Raw genomic sequence first — 21,079 nt, 5'->3', positions numbered from 1 at the left:
ACTTGTTGCAGAAACTTTCTGACGAAACTTGTTGCTGAAATTTTTGCCGCAGTGCTGTACTGCTGGAACACTTGTATTTTTCGTATCTATGCTTTGCTCTGTAGTGGTCCTATAGACAAAACTTGTATTTTTTTTTTGTTGTAGCGCACCCCGACTACTTCGAAAAATGTTTCCATCTTCGTGCGTTATAGACTTTGGAACCACCCAACCGATGTGTCCCAAACTGGTGTAATTATAATGCGAAGATGGTTTTAGATGTTTTTTTTTTATTTAGCGTAGTAGCATACACCGGCTATCCACTAATTTTATTATCTTTAAGGGGTAGGCAATAGGCATATTAAGTGAAAGTTAAGTGAAGTATTACTAGGGAGGTAGTACTTAGGTTATTTTAGGTTACTTTGTGAGTAGTTACAATATCCATGCAATTCACCAGTGCACGACAGTGTAAACGTTTTAGAATATTATGAAGTTTCAAGCAATTTGATAGTTTACACTAGGAATATTATAAATACAATTTTATTATTATTACGATATAGGTTCTCCAGCGTTTTAAACAATTTAAATTATCAAATATCAGTATTGTTTTGGTTGCAGTACATGCCTACATGGTGCTACCGCAAAAAAGGAAAGTGGCGCCCTCATTTAATTTCAGCTCTTTTCGGTTGAGCTATAGATTAAGGAACTATATAGGCACTTATACACAACGCCTAGCGGCAGCGTAACCCCTGTTCCCACTTGTCGTTTGTCGGGCCCGGATTAAAATGATGTTCCAGTGGCAGAACATTTTATATGAAGCTGTATAGCTTCATATAAAATGTTGGAAACCGATTTTGTGCCAAAATGTACTGCCACTGGAACATCAAGCAATAAACGACAAACGACAAGTGGAAACGGGAGGTAAGGGTTCATCATCATCATCATCAACCAATAGACGTCCACAGCTGGACATAGGTCTCTTGTAGGGACTTCCACACGCCACGGTCTTGCGCCGCCTGAATTCAGCGGCTCCTTGCGACTCGTTTGATGTCATCCGTCCACCTAGTGGGGGTCTTCAAATCGATTGATACCTCATTCATCAAAATCGGTTCAATAGTGACGTTACGGTGGAACACATATAAATACAAACCTACATAGACTGCTAAAATCATAACCTTTCCTTTTAGTTTTTTGGGTAAAAAGTAACAAAATTAAAGAGTTTTCACTGTATTTTAGTGTTTTATTAAGCTAATAAGTGTAAACGTCGGTGCCAAGATTCCGCTCGGCCACGTGTTGGTCGACCCAAGAGCGCAGTGTGGCGACGTGCGCGTGCGCAGTGGGCACCCCATGCTTACCGCACTCAAGGTCCCACAGCACTACGCCGAACGCCGCAAAACGCTCTCCGTTCTGAAATAAATGAGTACCTAGTTGGTTTACTTTGTGCCATTATTTGACGACCTCCCTGGCGCAGTGGTTAACCACTGTAGTCTTATTAGTGGGAGGGTAATATCGATCATAATATTATTATAATCATCATAAATAAAACCATCAAATTAATTGTGGTATGTACCCGTTATCTACATTAAAATATGTCGTTAACCACGAAATAAGCTTAAAATCATTAGACTGGAAATTCTTATAGTGATAGCCAACTTCTTATAGTGGAGAGGCACAAGAAGCTCAAAGAGCTGCATTGTAATATGGGCCTTTGAAAGTAGTTTCGATAACTGCAAAGTGTCGCTACTAGATGGCATTAAACAGTCGCTTCAGTACTGAGTGAACATACGTATCACAAATTTTGTCACTGGCGGTAAGCGAAACCGTGGCCGAGTTGGTCAAGGCATCGGGCGCGAACCTAAAAGATGCAGGTTCGATTCCTGCCGGTTACGCAATTTTTGATATGTATTTAAAATTATTTAGAAATTTCCTTGAAGTGTAGGTAAAAACACTAAAAAATTATAAAAAATATAAGAAGAAGACGACTAGCTAGTTACCACCCTACCGGCAAAGCAGTGCCCCCAAGCGATTTAACGTTCCGGTGCGATGCCATGTAGCAACCAAAGGGGCATGGGTATAATTAAAACTGCCATTTAGCCTGCTTTCATCTTAGACTGCATCATCATTTGACACCCAAGGGTTAACTTTAAATATGAATAAAAAATATAATGAAATCAACATCATCGTCTGTTAGACGTCCACAGCTGGTATAGGCACTGTCCAACATGCAAGTGCGAGAAACTCGTATGATTCGTACAAACAGTGCGAGTAATGCACTGCAGCTACTGGCTAGGCCAGCTTGCGCGCTAGCTCGCACAGTGTAAATCAGGCATTATACCTTAGTACCACAGAATATAATAATAGTACTAACTACCCGTATTAGTATATTATCTATGGTACTAACGTTAAAATTTCATACGAATTATTGTACTTCATGGACGGGTATGTGAGGCACATCACTAAGGTGCCGCCCCCTTAGTGATGTGCCTCACATACCCGTCCGATATAAACGATTACTGCTATTGTGCCACAGATTACAGAATCGGTAGAAATAAATGCTAGTATGTAAATAAGGTGAAATATGTTATTTAATAAGGAAGAACACAAAATTTTAAGGTTGAAACCAATAAATTAAAATATTAGCATGATATAAAGTTTTACTTTCTCCTTATTATAAGGCATACCTACAAATAAAACAACTAAAAATTTTATACGTTCACTCAGCGAATGTAAATGCGTGTGACTAGCACGCGCGTTTGTTGCGACTGACAGACTAACTACGTCAAAATGGCTGTCGCACGGACGGTTGACGTATATATAAGTTTTTACGATTGTAACATTTATTATCATACTAATAAAATAATATGAAAATAAATATTAAATTATATTTTTTACAAAAAAAAAATCCATATCAATTATTACGTCACGTACATCACTATAACTTAGCAGTCGTCGAGCTGTCAAAAGGCCGTTCTTAAAATGGACAAAGTATAGGTACTTTTTCTAACAACCGCTGAAGGACTTGTCGAGTCTGAAGTAGCCATAGCTACCCACGTGACTGCTGCGGTACTTGACCTGGCATTGCTGATGAGTTAGGACCTTACCTCTACTGGACAGATGAGGGGGAACCCCCCATCTCCCGTGCAGACTTCCCTGCCTTGCTCCCCGCCGGCGCACAGGAAGGACTTGTCGAGTCTGAAGTAGCTACCCAGGCGAGTGTTGCGGTACTTGGCCTGGCATTGCTGATGAGTTAGGACTGGTACTTCCACCTATGGAGGCATTATACTGTGTCACATTTAGTACCTACAAATAGAACTTACAGTACGCGGCAGATAGTACATGATGTCACATCGACCTTTAGAAGGGGACAGCGGTTTTGTAGAGCATTGTCTCTGTCGTTGACACCGACAAAACGTCACATAGGTATGAGTGACAGTGACAACGCTTTACAAAGTCGAAATGTCGTTCTAAATGTCGATGTACATTACTTTCTGCCGCGTATTGTTTTCGCTCTAATTCGATCTCTGATCCAAATCCTCTTGACATAACTACGTCATACGTCCGATTTGAATCGGGCACATCCAAGATATTCTCTCGGATGACAGACAGATATCGGATGACGGAAGTCGGATGTAGTGCGTAAGCTACCTTACAAAATATAATGCAATGACTACGCTACGGATATAATACGGGAATAATGCTACGGAACGTATTTTCAGTAATTACAGATTCAGCGGTGCGACGTCATAACACGTAAATCGCGAGTATTCAGTAACATTTCGTTAATTACCGACCTACATATTTTTATATTATGATCGCATCGATTTCATCTGTTTTGATTCGTACCTATAACCTAGTTATTATCTAGTTTTGTTTAGTATTATAAGAGGAATGTGCAACATCCATATAAACTCAAGAGAGTTTCTGGATGTCAAGCGTAAAATTGTATAATTATTATTTGGCTGAAATAAATAATTAAATTTTTTTTTTTTTAAATGATCGGATGAGTGCGTGACCGCTCTAATTCGAAACCGGTCGTACAAACTACAAACATAGTACGGCTACGTCAGCCCGAATATTTCTTCCGAATTGGAGACTCATGGATGACGGAGAGAAATCGGATGACGGAACTCGGACAAATAGTTCTATGACTACTTCGGAAATCGGAACGTAGGTATTTTCACGGATTCGGATCAGATGTCCGCGTGATCGCTCTTAAAGTAAAGAGAGCATTACCGTTTTGACGCTCCCATCTCCAGTGTGTGGGCTCTGTGCCCACTCCGTGGACATACAGCGCGCGGGCGCCACAGCGCCTGCGTGCGGTAGACAGACGAGCCGCACGCCGGGCGACATGGTCAAGGGCTCCGTCAGGAAGAGCAATGCGATGTCGTTGTGGCCATTTACTGAAACATAAAATAAGCTAAGTATTCTCTACAAGGTGTCTCTACAAGATCCGTAACATCCCGGCAAGCTGAGGTTAGATACTAGATGTACCAAAAAATAATGAGTCTCGTAGCATGACACCCGTGGGACAATTTGTTTAAAACTCCAATGAGAATGAGAAGCTGACCACGGAAATGAACTCATAAAAAACTTCTGTGCACTAGAAGGACCGTTTAAGACTGTTTGTCAAGGAGCAGATACAACGTAAGAATCGTGTGCACGGCTGTTAGCACCTCGCTGGGGTGTATGAGGTCTTGTACGTACGTCTGTTAAAGTGTTCATGCACTTGCACGCTGTCGACGTCGCGTGTCTGTTTGTGTGCTCTCCCGGCCAGCACTTGTAGCTCGTGTCTGGCATACACTGTGTGCGCGGCGGTTAGCACTACACTGGCATGTATGATGGTTCCGCCGCCAATGCTGCCTTCGTACAGGTTGGAGGATTTCCAAATTTTTGAGGGATCTTTTCTGAAATTGATAGATTATTCTATTAAAGACTAGCTGATGCCCGCGACTTCGTCCGCGTGGATTTAGATTTTTTAAATCCTGTGGGAACTTTTTAATTTTTCCGGATAAAAGTAGCCTATGTCCTTCCCCGAGATATAAGCTATCGCTGTACCAAATTTCATCAAAATCGATTGAACGGTTGGGCCGTGAAAAGCTAGCAGACAGACAGACAATTTTTCGCATTTATAATATTAGTATGGATGTTATCAGCTCTCCTGCCTGCCTGCGTGGATTTTTTTTAAGTCTCTTTTAAGTAAGTTGTTTTCCAAGATTAAGTGTCCTAAATTCATTTCCAGGATGCAAGCAGCTGTACCAATTTGGGGGTTGAGCCGTGAGGTAACAGACAGACAGTTAGACACACAATCTAGCAGCTTATAGGTAACTAGATGATGCTCGCAACTTCGTCCGCGTGGAATTAGGTTTTGAAATCCCGTGGGAACTCTTTGATTTTCCGGGATGAAAAGTAGCCTATGTCCTTCCCCGGTATGCAAGCTATCTCTATACTAAGTTTCGTCAAAATTGGTAGAACGGGTGCGCCGTGAAAGGCTAGCAGACACACAGGCAGACACACTTTCGCATTTATAATATTAGTATGGATAAGTATGGATAAGTAGGCCACTACATCACTGTACCTATTGAAAATTCAGCGAATGACAAACAGAAATGACCATAGTACCCAATTTGAACAAATGATTTGACTTTGATTTTTCGACTTAGGTACTGATGCCTGCGATTTACGTGCAGCTGATGATTCAAAAATACTTGTAAAAGTTTATAATATTGAATATTTTTTTTTTACACGGTTCGATCGGAAATCGAACTCGGTATTGTCCGACATATGTATAAGGCAACTGTATACGCTTCTGTACGTGGACGTGGACTTCTTCGAGACGTGGACACTGACAGTAGGCCTTGTCCACAAGTTCAAAGTCGCTCAGCGTGCTATGGAGCGAGCTATGTTGTGTGTCTTTCTGAGGGACAAAATCCGCAACGAGGAAATCCGTCGGAGAACCAAAGTGACTGACATAGCTCAACGAATTAGCCAGCTGAAGTGGCGGTGGGCAGGCCACGTCTGCCGCAGAACCGATGGCTGCTGGGGCAGACATGTTCTGGAGTGGAGACCGCGTATCGGCAAGCGCAGTGTGGGACGACCTCCAACCCGCTGGACTGACGACCTTAAGAAGATAGCGGGAAGTGGGTGGATAAGGAAGGCGGAGGATCGTGTGTGGTGGCGCGCTCTAGGGAAGGCCTATGTCCAGCAGTGGACGCAAACAGGCTGATTGATTGATTGATTGATTGATTGATTGATACGCTTCTGTGTCAGCCGCCAGGTCAGCAGTGGTTGGTTTGGTGGTACGGTGGTAGGTGGGTTGGTATACTCACATGATGACCAGCCAAGGCGTCTCCCCATCTTCATCACCGCGTATGCCACACGTTGGCTTGGGTACTTTGTCTTCGTCCACCTCTTGGTGTTCAACCACCTCTGTCAAATGGTCCATGTCTGAATATCTCTAAAAATAGTGCGAATAATTTTATAAGTTACAAGTAGCACCAAAAAGACTGAGGGATTGTCGCCCGTAGCGTAATTATATTAATACTGATCATCATCAACAATAAATTAATAACTATTGTTAACTATTCTATTAATTTTATAGTTTTAATAATTTAGTATTCAAACCCGCAATGCATAACGTGCAAAACTCGGGGTCAGTGCCCCACCTACGAGTCGTACGCCGTGGCATTGACCCCGCGGCATCTATCCACGTAACGTTCGTTGACGTTTGCGTGGGGGCTATACGGGTGTGCGGTGCGTTCCCTCCCCGATTGCCATCTTGACCTGTACTATAGAAACTGATCAGGGGTTTGGGTTTTTAACTGCCGGACCTCTTCCAAGTTAGCCCGCTTCCATCTTAGACATAATCATCACTTATCATCAGGTGAGATCGCAGTCAAGGGCTAACTTGTATCAAATATTTAAAAAAACAACTTCATCCATCTAATGGGGGTCTTCCAACGCTGCGCTTTCCGTTAGTGATTCCTACCAATTACAACCCGGGTATCTTTAAAACAAGAGTGAATAGGCATCTTCTAGGTAAACGCGTCCCATCTTAGGCCGCATCATCACTTTCCATCACGTGTGATTGTGGTCAAGCGATTTGCCTATAATGAATTTTAAAAAAAGAGGTCGCCATTCCAGTACCTTGGGACTATGAGGATAGCTGTTTGCATGTAGGGCAGGCAGATTCCTCTTAAACGGGCAGCAAATCTGGGTGTACATCGGGCATTGGACGTTGGAACTGTAAACAATAGACCGTAATATACCTAAATAATATCTGGCAAAGCCGTGCCGCCAAGCGATTTAGCGTTCCGGTACGATGCCGCGTAGAAACCAAAGGGGTATGGGTTTAATAAAAACTGCCATACCCTTTCCAGGTTAGCCCGCTATCATCTTAGACTGCATCATCACTTACCATCAGGTGAGATTGCAGTCAAGGGCTAACTTGTTTCTGAATAAAAAAAAAAATCAAATACGGTATTTGACAACAAGTCAAATCAGTAGGTAGGCTTTTATCAAATGTCAAAACGCGTAGCCGATATTCTATAAAATACTAGAATGTGACGTCATATCATAATGACGTACTTTTTTAGTTTAATCGATAATTTAAAATGATAACAACCGATTTTGATGAAAGGTGCAGAGTCAGCTTATACCCCGAGGAACGACATAGGCTACTTTTTATCCCGGAAAATTCAAGAGTTCCCACGGAATTTTAAAAACCTAAATCCACGCTGACAAAGTCGCGGGCATCATCTAGTAAGATGAATTTCTTTCGAATAATGCGAAGATATTAGCGTAGAAAAGTGTGACATCATTATGACGTCATAATCTGAGGTCATGATATTATCTCCAGTTTTCCTCTACCGCGACCGTTGTGTCATGTGTGTCTTGACCACAGATTACAGACTTCTCTAATCTGTGGTCTTGACGTCACCGCCAGAGAACAGAGCAGGCTCCTTGCGTCCGTCTCTATGACGTCATCATCAGGAGTGGCGAGTTCCATCTTCCAACACATTTTCCTTGGATTGCTGACCCACAAAACACACAATCCTCTTCACAGATGGTGTAAGACTATGGCAGTGGTCCGACCAGTTTGGCAGCGAAGATCACAGCTGTGCTAGTGACGTCTAGCCCCCAAGGGGGGAGAGTGAGCATAAGGGACAAGGAAGAGACAAAATAATTTGTAGGGAGTCAAGAAGGCGCCAGGGAAAATGCCAAGAGCAAGTACCGAACGGGCGCCCTCCCGCGATTCGGCCAATATAACCGAGAGGTTGGTGGGGCCATGGGAGGTGGAGGGTTGTCCCAGTGGTCCGACCGCCGGCGAGAAAACGAATAACTATCGGCGATTTTCTCTCTCAAGAAACGAACAATAAATGTACATTCCGTGTAAACGAAAGATATCAAATATATCAAAAGTTGCTCTCTGAGTGTTCACACTGCCGGTGACGACTCGCTTTACTAGTTTTGTCGCTGAGCGACGAGCTTTCAAAAATAAACTCGCTCAGCGATATTCGCTCAGCGATGCTCGCGCGCTTGAACACATGTGTAAATTGAGGACTAAGCGACCGCGGGCGAATGGCGCTCGTAGCCCGGCGAAAAAACTATCGAAACTACACACTCGCTTCCCGCTGATCGCCAACTCGTAGGGAGTCAAGAAGGCGCCCCGGGAAAGAGCCACCGAGCAAGTACCTAACGGGCGCCCTCCCGCGTTTCGGCCCATATAACCGCGAGGTTGGTGGGGCCATGGGAGGTGGTGGGTTAATCGCCAACTCGTTTATAGTTTCTAGTTTTACTCGTTTCTCGTTCATCGTCGGCGGTCGGACCACTGCCTATAGAGCATAGCGTGAGTGTAGAGTCCTTACCGTTCTGCGTCTATGACGTCACCGCCTTCAGTGATGAGTTCCATCACATCTTCCTTGCATTGGTCACGCAAAGCGCACCACCCTCTGCCACCAGATGGCGTGTGACATAGATCGGAAAACTTTTGTTCTGTAATAGTTAGAAAATTCAAAATATGTTATTGATATACCTACAGGGTGTAATTAGGTCGCTAGCAAAAACTTAGGACTACTATTTAGTATACTATCCTTACTACCCGACAGGTTGAGATGGCCATCGGGGTATGAGGCGGAGCGACGACACGCGCGGGGCTGTGCGGGTGTGCCGAGCGTCTCTACCTCAATCGATAAATTCAGCCAATCACAAGAATTGCGATTGTAATGATGATTGATGCAGGTCTTGCGGAATCGACCTACAGCACTCTTTTAGGCTCCACCCGCCGACCAGTTATCGCTTCCATTGATTGGTTTCGTGCGTTTCGTGTTACAGTTCTTGCAATTCACGAAGGCGAGTGAACTTCACTTGTGGTTACGTCGCATACGTGGGCATTTGCGTATGTATCAGAGGCGGTTTTTTTTTTAATATTAGCCATGTTAAAAAATGACTAATATTCCCCTTTCCTCTCCAACTAAGCGTCAAGCTTGTACTAGGAGTAAGTACGACAATAGTGCAACGGGCGGGGTTTGAACCGTCGACCTTTCGGTTTTCAGTCCACTCAGATTAAATGTCGAGAGCGCCCTAGGCAAGCACCTCATAGGCGCCCCTCTAAAAGCCATATCAAAAAATTTACTAATTTCAAAAGAACGAGGAATCGTCTCTTTGCATAGCTGGTTGTTGGTGATTATACTATTTATGTGAACGAGTGAAGAAAATCACGTCATGACACTTTGCTATATTAAAGAAGAGGCAGTTTCGGTCACTCAAAGATAATATTAGTAGGGATAATTAGGTAGGCCAGGTAATGGAACTCTATATGAACGCCTGCGCCCCTTCGTAACCTTACGTCCCTAGGTACGTGCCTAGTTTGCCTTTTAGGGATAATCCGCCTCTGGTAAGTGTGCATGCATGTCGGACCAATCAGTCGCAAGCGAGCGAGCGCTCGCAAACGCACACATTTACATTTACATTGTACCTCACTTATACCGATAAAACATGAGGCACTCGCTTTCGTGAAATGCAAGAACTATAGACAGCAAGTAACTTACTTTCAGTAGTTGTAATTATTGGTGGCGGAGTGCCGAACACTTTCAGCTTGAGTGCTTCAATGTCGATTTTGGTAGAGGCCGCCACTGCTGGGCGGATGTCTGTGACCACCAACACAAAGAGTGGCAGGATGATGGCGTATTGGACCATCTGGAAAGATGCATCTAAATAAATATAAGGAAAAGCTGACTGACTGACTGATCCATCAACGCACAGCTCAAACTACTGGACGGATCGGGCTGAAATTTAGCATGCAGATAGCTAATATGACGTGGACGTCCGCTAGGAAAGGATTTTTGAAAATTCAACCCCTAGGGGAAGAATCATTATCATCATCATCATCAACAACTGATATACGTCCACAACTGGACATAGGTCTCTTGGAGGGAATTTTACACGCCACGGTCTAGCGCTGCCTGTATCCTGCGGCTCCCTGCGACTCGTCTGATGTCGTCCGTTCACCTAGGGGGGGGGGGGGGGCTTCCAACACTGCGTCTTCCGGTGCGAGGTCACCATTCCAGCACCTTGGGACCTTGGGAGCTTCGCAACCCGTTGAGCTATGTCGGTTACTCTAGTTCTCCTACGGATCTCCTCATTTCTGATTTGATCGCGTAGAGAAACTCCGCACATAGCTCTCTCCTAATTCGACGCGGGCATCAGCTATGTAGTTTATTTTTATAATTATAAATATAGTACTTAGTGATTATTCTTAGAGACACTAACTTTTATCACAATTTCCTTAAGGTAGGACGTATTATTTTCAAGGAAAATAAATTCACAGCAAATCCGAGTGTGCTCACTTGTCAACCATTAGTATGGCACTGATTTACGATGGGGAACCCACTGATTAATATATAAGCGTGAGTAATTCACCTATGGGCTCACCCACAAGGAAACTGATGGCAAGACGTCATACTAAACGCGCGCGTACGCGTGCCTGATAGAGTCAGTCTAGTTAAAAGCTGAGGGCGAAAAATGGCGAAAAATTAAAAAAAAACCGGTCAAGGGCGAGTCGGACTCGCACATGAAGGGTTCCGTGCCATCGTACAAAAAAATATCAATTTTTAATATTTTGTGATGTCAAGCACAAATTAAGGGCGGTTTCAGACTAGCGTTTTATACGCGCGTTTTTGGAAGCGCATGTAGGCGCTTATAGGCGCTAACACGCTCAACTCGTACGAGCGTTGACGCGCTTCTAAGCTCGTATAAGCGCGAGCCGCGCGCTGTTCATACTGACAACATCACCGGTTCGAGCGAACACGCCGAAATATGCCCGTCTACGCGAGTCCGGTTTTTGGAAGCGCGTAATGTAGCGCGCGTGTAAGCGTGTATGCTGAAACGACCGTATACGCGCAAAAAAAAACGCTAGTCTGAAACCGCCCTTACGGTTTCGGATTTTTCCCTTGTGCGATAAGACCTATAGGTACGGTATACCTATACCTGCCAAACAGGCATGCTGATATTTGGCCCAATAGTCCCCAGCATATTCTCATTGTGAAATAAAACCGGCCAAGGGCGAGTCAGGCTCGCGCAACGAGGGTTCCGTACTACACTCGTATTTTTTCGATATTAATTCAAAAACTATGATGGATAAATTTAAATAAAAATCTGTTTTAGAATGCACAGGTGAAGACCTTTCATATGATACCCCACTTGATATAGTTAGTTATTACTGATTATTAGTTCATGACCACAATTTTCTTGTGTGATGTAACCACAAATTCACGATTTTCAGATTTTTCCCCTAATGTCTGCTATAAGACCTACCTACATGCCAAATTTCATGATTCTAGGTCAACGGGAAGTACCCTGTAGGTTTCTTGACAGACCGTTTAAGGGTTCCGTTTTTCCTTTTGAGGTACGGAACCCTAAAAAACCACAATAGTCATTGATAAAACTTTTGAAAGTTATGGTATAACAATCTCTGTGAAATAACTTGATGACTAACCCAACCACAAATACCTAGTACCTAAATACGGACGTAGTAGGTTAGGTTTAATAATAGACGTAAGTATTATAATTATTATTTACCTAAACTTTTATTTATTTATTTTATTTATTTATTTATTTATTTATTTAAAACTAGATGATGCCTGTGACTCCGTCCGTGTGGATTTAGGTTTAAAATCCCGTGGGAACTCTTTGGTTTTCCGGGATAAAAAGTAGACTATGTCCTTCCGCTGGTGCTGGAATGGCGACCTCGCAGCGGAAGACGCAGCGTTGGAAGACCCCCCACTAGGTGGACGGACGACAGCAGACGAGTCGTAGGGAGCCGCTGGATCCAGGTGGCGGAAGACCGTGGCGTGTTGGAGTCCCTACAAGAGACCTATGTCCAGCAGTGGACATCTATTGGTTGATGATGATGATTATGAACCCTTACCTCCCGTTTCCACTTGTCGTTTGTCGTTTATTGCTTGATGTTCCAGTGGCAGTACATTTTGGCACAAAATCGGTTTCCAACATTTTATATGAAGCTATTCAGCTTCAACATTTTATATGAAGCTATTCAGCTTCATATAAAATGTTCTGCCACTGGAACATCATTCTATACCCATGCAAAAATCACGTCAATCCGTTGCGACGTGATTGAAGGACAAACCAACAAACCAACAAACACACTTTCGCATTTATAATAAGGGTACTGATGATGAATGGAATATGAATTACTAGATGATGCCCGCGACTTCGTCCGCGTGGATTTAGCTTTTTAGAAATCCCTTGGGAACTCTTCAATTTTCCGTTATAAAAAGTAGCCTTATGTCCTTCCCCGGGATGCAAGCTATCTCTGTACCAAATTTCATCAAAGTTGGTTGAACAGGTGGGCCGTGAAAAGCTAGCAGACAGACAGACATACACACTTTCGCAATTATAAAATTAGTATGGATTAGCTTGGATTAACCCGTAACCCATTGATGACGTCCTATTTAGGCAATTAATTATTATTATCAATGAGTCCGTAGGTATTACTCATTTTATTAATTACTGCCCATTATCATGCCGTATCCACACTAATATTATAAATGCGAAAGTATGTCTGTCTGTCTGTCTATCTGTCTGTCTGCTAGCTTTTTACGACTCAACCGTTCAACCGATTTTGACGAAATTTGGCACAGAGATAGCTTACATCCCGGGGAAGGACAAAGGCTACTTTTTATAACGGTTTTTTTTATTTTAAAAAAAGAATATTAGCCATTTATAAATGACTAATATTCCCCTTTCCTCTCCAATTAAGCGTCAAGCTTGTGCTAGGAGTAGGTATGACAATAGCGCAACGGGCGGGGTTTGAACCGTCGACCTTTCGGTTTTCACTCCTATACCGGTTGAGCTATTGAGGCTCAAAATTGAAGAGTTCCCAAGGGATTTCTAAAAAGCTAAATCCACGCCGACGAAGTCGCGGGCATCATCTAGTAATTCATATTCCATTCATCATCAGTACCCTTATTATAAATGCGAAAGTGTGTTTGTTTGTTGGTTTGTTGGTTTGTCCTTCAATCACGTCGCAACGGTGCAACGGATTTACGTGATTTTTGCATGGGTATACAATAGAAACTGCCATAACCCTTTCAGGTTAACCCGCTTCCGTCTTAGACATACCACCATGAGATTGCAGTCACAGGCTAACTTTTATCTGTATATTAGAACCCCGGTCAAGTGCGAGTTGGACTCGCACACGAAGTATTCCGTACAATCGTACAAGATATTTTAACATTTCTATGTGCAACACTACAAGTTAATTATGACAACAGCGCCATCTATATTAATTTTTTCGTGAATTCACGGTTTCAGATTTATTCCTTTCATCATCATCATCATCATCAGCCTGTGGACGTCCACTGTTGGACAAAGGCCTTCCCTAAAGAGCGCCACCACACCCGGTCCTCAGCCTTCCTCATCCAGCCACTTCCCACCAGCCTCTTTATATCGTCGGTCCATCGTGCTGGAGGGCGTCCCACACTACGCTTGCTTAAACGCGGTCTCCACTCAAGGACTTTCCGGCTCCAACGGCCATCGCCTCTACGACAGGCATGACCTGCCCACTGCCACTTCAGCTTGCTAATAGTTTGGGCTATGTCAGTGACCTTGGTTCTCCTGCGGATCTCCTCATTTCGGATCTTATCCCTCAAGGAAACTCCTAACATAGCCCTCTCCATAGATCGCTGAGCGACTTTGAATTTGTAGACAAGGCTGTTTGTTAGTGTCCACGTTTCAGCACCATAGGTGAGGATGGGAAGAACACACTGGTTAAAGCCTTTCGTCTTCAGGCGCTGAGGAATTGAAGGAGAAGACTTGTTTCATTTATTCCTTTACTTGTGCTATATTCAGACCTACCTACCTACCAAATTTCATGATTCAAGGTCAACGGGAAGTACCCTAAAGGTTTCTAGATTGACAGACAGACAACAAAGTGATCCTATAAGGGTTCCTTTTGTATTATGGTCACATACCACATCTAACCCTGCACGTGTGGCGGTTTATCGTAAATCAAATATTAATGCATGATTTATTGATTTCCCCCATCCCGCCCACCCCGCCGGACGAAGTACGTGCCATCGTCACTCGTAAGCACAGAATAGATTGCTGTAAGCGGCAATTATAACGCGGAGCCATGTTTGTTCTGCTAGGCTCTTTATAGTGTACGGATCCGAGCCTTATTTTCTTTACTTACTTGTCTGCGGAGGACCCAGGAGAACTTCGGTCACATCGCAAGAAAGGACGCCAGCAATATTGAAAAGCTCATGGTCACTGGGAAGATTGAAGGAAGGAGACCCCGCGGACGTAGCCCGAGACGTTTGGTCAGACCAAATAAAAGAAGCGGTCGATACACCTATCTGCGATGCAATCCACGCGGCCAGAAACAGAGAAAATTGGATCTAAGGGGAGCCACAATCCTCAAAATTGAGGGAGCGACGCAGGAAGAAGATAAGTATACTAGCTGACCCGCCCCGGCTTCGCTCGGGTGGAATTTAGAAAATCAAGGACATAGGTCTCTTTTATAGGGATCCACAGTCCACAGTTTTGCGCTTGAATCCAGCGGTTCTCCGCGACGCGCCTGATGTTGTCTGTCCGCTTAGTGGGAGATCTTCTAACGCTGCGTTTTTCGGTGCGAGGTCGCTATTCTAGCACCTTGAGACCCCAACGTCTATTGGTTTTTCGAACTTTGTGCACTGCCCTTTGTGACTTCAGCTTCGCAACCCGCTTAGCTATGTTGGACTCGGTTGCTCTGTTTCTCCTACGGATCTCCTCATTGCTGATTTGAGCAAGCATAGCTCTCTCTATCGCCCGCTGAGGGACTCTGAGCTTTCTTATGAAGCTTAATAGTTAGTGACCATGTCTCGGATCCATTATGGATTTCTGGCAACAGGCATTGTTCAAAAATTTTTGGTGTTCAAGCACTGAGGGATTTTGGACGAGAAGAACGCTGCCCAGCCAAGTTGGGTTCTGCAGCTAACCTCTTTCTCGAAATTGGACTACGGTTAGTACTGCTGTAAAAAAAAGCTGTGATAGCCTAGTGGTTAGGACATCCGTCTCCTGATCGGGGGGCGGGGTTCGATCCCGGGCACGCACCTCTAACTATTCGGAATTATGTGCGTTTTAAGTAGGTACTTAATTGATTATCACTTGCTTTAACGGTGAAGGAAAACATCGTGAGGAAAGCATGCCTGAGAGTTCTCCATAATGTTCTTAAAGGCATGTGAAGTCTGCCAATCCGCTCTTGGCCAGCGTGGTAGACTATGGCCAAAACCTTTCTCACTTTGAGAGGAGACTCGTGTTCTGTAGTGAGCCGGCAATGGGTTGATCATGATGAAGTACTGCTGGATTGTGTGTAAATAGTTTCATCGTCAACTCCTCAGTGCCTGAAGACGAAAGTCTTTAACCAGTGTGTTCTTCCCGTCCTAACATATGGTGCTGAATCGTGGACACTGACAAACGGCCTTGTCCACAAATTCAAAGTCGCTCAGCGAGCTATGGAGAGGCCTATGTTAGGAGTTTTCCTGAGGGATAAGATCCGAAATGAGGAGATCCGCAGGAGAACCAAGGTCACTGACATAGCCCAAACTATTAGCAAGCTGAAGTGGCTGTGGGCAGATCATGCCTGTCGTAGATGCGATGGCCGTTGGAGCCGGAAAGTCCTTGAGTGGAGATCGCGTATAAGCAAGCGTAGTGTGGGACGCCATCCAGCACGACGGACCGACGATATAAAGAGGCTGGTGGGAAGTGGCTGGATGAGGAAGGCTGAGGACCGGGTGTGGTGGCGCTCTTTAGGGAAGGCCTATGTCCAACAGTGGACGTCCACAGGCTGATGATGATGATGATACTCATCAAATATTTCGAGCATCATAGTAACTTTATTTTGTTTCAAAGTCGGTTAAAAGTAATCAGAACTGTACACTATAAAGAACCCAACGTGGTTCGGAATCACTAATGACTCTTCATTAACAATACATCACCCATTACCCTGTGTCATAATGACAGGTAACTGGAAAGCGTGGGCGGGGCTCCGGCCAATAGGCGCCGTGAAAATTACCTAACGATTACCGAACCCACCAATCGCGGCCCGGAAAATTATCTAACCGTTACCGAACCGGCCAATCGGGAAGCGGGAAAACTTACATAAGTTTTTCGTGTGACGGTAAGAGGTTAGTAAGAGAAGTGCTTTTGTTGTGCAAACGTTGGTTTTAAATTAATATTTCCGGCTGAAAAAACTGATTAATTTTAATCGTTGTACTTAGGATTTAAATAATTTTTAGTTTTAAATAAAAACAAAAATACCTAAGTACCTTGGATTGGTTGCATTTGAACCTCATGAAAATTGGTTCAGTAGGTAGTATTGCTAGGTACCTACTTGCCAGTGCATGGTTTTTTGAAAAGATAAGGAATAAGGATCCTATCCTTCAAACAGTCAACGACGTCATTGATAAGGCTTTTGAAAGTTATTGTGGTACTTGAACGTTGACATATCTCTATTTTTAGGGTTCCGTACCTCAAAAGGAAAAAATGGAACCCTTATAAGATCATTTTGTTGTCTGTCTGTCTGTCTGTCGGTCTGTCAAGAAAACTACAGGGTACTTCCCGTTCCCGCCCGCAACGGGTTAGCGCAGCACCCGCGCTAACCCGTTGTGGGCGAGCGCGGATGACGTGCGGGTGTGCGGGACGTCCCCCCGCCTCATACCCAGATTGCCATCTCAACCTGTCGCGGACTATAAGTACATTAGATAGCTGTACTAATTAGGAAAGAAAATAAGCGCTACGTAGAGTCTACGAAGAATCTACGAATTCAGTGTCTACGAAAATCTATTCTATCTTTGATTTGAATTCCGAATGAATGCTAATTTCAGTAAATTACGAAATCAGCGTCTTTCAGTTCCTGTGGCAATTAATAATATGAATTCTCAGCAAATAACTTATCTTTCGAAGCAGTAGGTAGGTACCTACCTAATCAAAAGACGCCCTTACAAAGGATTAGTTTGCCAAGTGAAACCAATAAAGACTTCAACATACTCGTATCTCACACCCGGCTTTACTCACGTGTTTTAGTCGACGTTAGCCCGACTAGTTTCGAACCACAATTCGAACCCATCCGGGGTCCTTTTTCAAAGGGAGTCAGTTCGCGCACACGTCGACGGAACTGACTCCCTTTGAAAAAGGACCCTGGATGGGTTTGAAACTAGTCGGACTGACGTCGACTAAAACACGTGAGTAAAGCCGGGTGTGAGATGTGTAGAATGGAAATCACTCACGATAGTTTAAACATTAGAGTGTTATTAAAATAACAACGGTTTTATTAGAGTTTTGCCTATTTAAGTATAATTAAACTTCAATAAAATAGTCTGTACACTATTTGCTGGTGAAAATGGACCAAAATATGCTCTACGAATTGGACCCAGTGTCGTGCAGTTCCAGTCCGCACAGCAGTGCAATGACGGCGCTTCGCTTGCTGCGGAGCTACAACCATTTCGTGGTACCACCAGGTAAGTATAAAAATTACTTCTCTTGCTACCTATGGTAGGTACCTATATAATATACCCGCGGGGTGATTACGTAAAACTTTGCAGTAGTTAGGATTTTAAAAATCCCGTGGGAACTCATCCGTTTTTCGGGTTGAAAAGAAGCCTAAGTCCTTCCCCGGGATATAAGCTAACTCTGTACCAAATTTTATCAAAATCGGTTGAACGATTGGGCCGTTAAAAGCTAGCAGACAAACAGACAGACAGACATACAGACACACTTTCGCATTTATAATATTAGTCTAGATTTTTTCCGTATTTTTTTATGGTAACTCACAAAATATCAGTAATCATCAGTAGGTACTATCCTGTCTTCGTTTTTGCCAGCGTTCTGGTTACACCCTGTATAGGTAACTGTGTAACGAAGTTTTAATCTGGAGTTTGTTTGTTTGTTTGAAAAATGTCTATTAATAATTAATTAACAAAAATATATACATAGTTTATGTCCTATTTGACCTAGGATAAACACATAAAATATAATTAAACATAGTTTGGCAGGCTAAGACGCCCATTTCAAACTTACCAGCTTCATATTTTAACGTTCTATTTACACCATAAATACACCAACAATAGGATAAAAATTAGTTATCACTTGTAAACATATTTTTTACATTTAAAGCACTATTTCTAATATTCTATCATAAGTACAAAATTTAGGTAAGTAGTTAATTTAACTAATCACTAATCTTATATTTTTTATTTAAGGGGACTCAGTTCAGTGCTTTCTTCATACAAACGTAGGAGGGAAATTACAACAATATTCGATAATGTACGCCCAAAACTAAGAATTATATCGATTTATCTCGTCATTATCTAGGTTTATTGATATATAAAACATTGAAAAAAATATTGATTTAAAAGTTACGTGGCTCAAAAGATTCCTATTTTAACACTAAATTAATGACAACTTTGGGCGTAAATAAATAAGATTAGGGATATGAAAATTCTAAAACAATTTATCATTAGACATAGTTTATTTATTCATTAGTTAAAATAACTATACTTTGCAAACATAAACTCAGTAGTTTTTTCTCAAAAATACTTGTCCTAAACCCTTGATTTCGGTGAAAATCATCGTGCCTCTCACCTTTCTCATACAATGTCAAGTGAAAAGCAAATAGGTTAGGTCGAGCGTACTGAGGGCTGTTGAGTAATGGAAGTTCGTTTACGAGCCAAGAATTTCAGGAGTTTTGTAAAACCACTGGTGTAAAGCATAGTTACACTTCACCTCACTACCCTGCAACCAATGGGGCTGCAGAACGGTTCGTAGAGACATTTAAATCACTTAATTATGCTTTAAGCATATTTTTGTTTGATTATAGGACCACCCCTCACAAGAGTAGTCAAAGAGTGAATCCACAGATAACAAATAACATTTTAGTTCGTACACAGATATATAACAAGGGCAAAGCGCGGAACTATTGACTCGCCGCGCGGTTACCCGTCACGCGTTCACTCAAAGATCACATTCATTTAATCTGGAGTGAGGCCACGTGAGCCACACGGGGATCCAAGAGCTGGCAACTACGTTGGCCAAAGAATTAATTTGACCAACCAAAGAGCAGGTACAAAATATCAGCATCTCTGCTGCTCTGCGTTGGAATCCATGAGGTTATTTTAGATTGACCCGCCGAATTTTTAACATTACCATAGCCACACGCTTGACCACAATCACACTTTTTGGGAAGTGATTCTGTGGTCAAGACGCGACGCATTTGCCTATGGAAGCTCAGCACTCTCATTATAACGAAACCCGTATCATCATCATCATCAACCGATAGACGTGCACCGCTGGACATAGGTCTCTCGTAAGGACTTCCACACGCCACTTTTATGGTTTGTTAACATTATAGCTGTTTGGCATAGATTATACTTATTAAATAAATAAATAAATAATCTTTTATTTCAGACCAGTAGTCCATATTTAAATTTACAACTATATATTTACTAGAGTTAGTGTGTTAGTAACAATATTTCCTTATATTTATGTTAGTAATGTTAGTGCTTATTGATTTAAATAAAGTGGCCTAACGTGGCAGCTCTAGGCGCCCGGTGGTCACAGCCACCCAATGCTTAATTATTGGGCAGCCTATCCTATCTTTAATTGCACCCAGAATGCTGTTGGAACTGCTACGGAGACGCTGTAGGAGGGAGGCCATCTTTTTACGGATGATGGCATGAAAGCCATCAGTCCTGGCCTCCGTGAACATTCCACTAGCGCTACAGCCCCTCGGCAGCCCCAGCAGCATTCTGAATGCATTATTGTATTGTACTCTCAGTGAGTTCAACGCTTTTTTGGAGTATCTGACCCATAGACCGCTCGAGTAGAAGGATTGACAATATTGGTCTATTATTGGTTGGACAATTATTGGTCTTGCTACGCTGTTTGGCTTATGAAAGTTAATTTAAGTAAGTAAGTAGGTTTATAGGTACATCTTCACAACTAATAAAAGATCGGTGCGCCTCGCAAATTACACAAACACGAGGGTTAAACCATTCCATTGAACACCATTACACCTTACACCGGCGCCCGTGCGAATACCGCCACCTGACCAGGGCTGACACTACAATCTACAATAGATATCCCTAACTTCAAAACATCATCATCATCATCAACTAATAGACGTCTACTGCTGGACATAGGTCTCTTGTAGGGACTTCCACACGCCACGGTCTTGAAACGCTTGAATCCAGCGGCTCCTTACGACTTTTTGAAAATCTTTTTTCTTTTTTTTCTTTGAAAATCTTTTTTTTTTTTTATTCGTATAATCTTTTACAAGTGCTTACGAATAGTCGGATGCATCTACCACTGGTTCGGAATGCCTTTCCTGCTGAGAAGAACCAGCAAGAAACTCGGCGGTTGCTCTTTTCAAATATTTGATATAGGTACAAAATTATGCCATGTATAAAATAGTATTTGCAGTGTTGTGCGTTGCTGGAACGAGCTGCAGGTCAAATCCACGCTCTTTTATCATTTAGATAATCTTCAATTGTGTAATATGCTTTTTTCAGGAGCATATTTTTAATAGATTTTTTAAACTTGTGCAAAGTTA

At 42.8% G+C, this 21,079-nt stretch overlaps 1 protein-coding gene across 2 annotated transcripts; it reads right to left on the bottom strand.

Moving 5' to 3' along the window:
* Positions 1-1,216: 1,216 nt before the first annotated feature.
* Positions 1,217-19,355, bottom strand: LOC117994097 (phenoloxidase-activating factor 2-like). 2 transcript variants are annotated; one of them, XM_069507558.1, is made up of 9 exons: positions 19,114-19,355; positions 10,023-10,170; positions 8,841-8,967; positions 7,120-7,216; positions 6,303-6,430; positions 4,681-4,880; positions 4,210-4,376; positions 3,078-3,242; positions 1,217-1,383 (listed from the first exon to the last, which is right to left on the bottom strand). In XM_069507558.1, exons 1-9 carry the CDS (start codon positions 19,120-19,122, stop codon positions 1,225-1,227), a joined length of 1,200 nt encoding a protein of 399 aa, XP_069363659.1. In that variant the 5' UTR covers positions 19,123-19,355; the 3' UTR covers positions 1,217-1,224. The 2 variants fall into 2 exon arrangements, with proteins under 2 accessions (XP_069363659.1, XP_034837868.1); XM_034981977.2 differs by lacking the exon at positions 19,114-19,355 and adding an exon at positions 10,744-10,828.
* Positions 19,356-21,079: the final 1,724 nt, after the last annotated feature.

This window comes from Maniola hyperantus, chromosome 26 (genome assembly GCF_902806685.2).
Source record: "Maniola hyperantus chromosome 26, iAphHyp1.2, whole genome shotgun sequence".
In the NCBI taxonomy this organism is placed as follows: Eukaryota; Metazoa; Arthropoda; class Insecta; order Lepidoptera; family Nymphalidae; genus Maniola; species Maniola hyperantus.
The sequence above is the reverse complement of the archived record's forward strand: the minus strand, read 5'-3'. Positions and strand labels throughout refer to the sequence as shown.

Coding starts and splice junctions, on each gene's coding strand:
- LOC117994097 (XM_069507558.1), bottom strand. Junction 8,968..10,022: donor AATAATTACAACTACTGAAA/GTAAGTTACTTG, acceptor TAACTATTACAG/AACAAAAGTTTTCCGATCTA. Junction 1,384..3,077: donor CCCTCATCTGTCCAGTAGAG/GTAAGGTCCTAA, acceptor CATTTATTTCAG/AACGGAGAGCGTTTTGCGGC.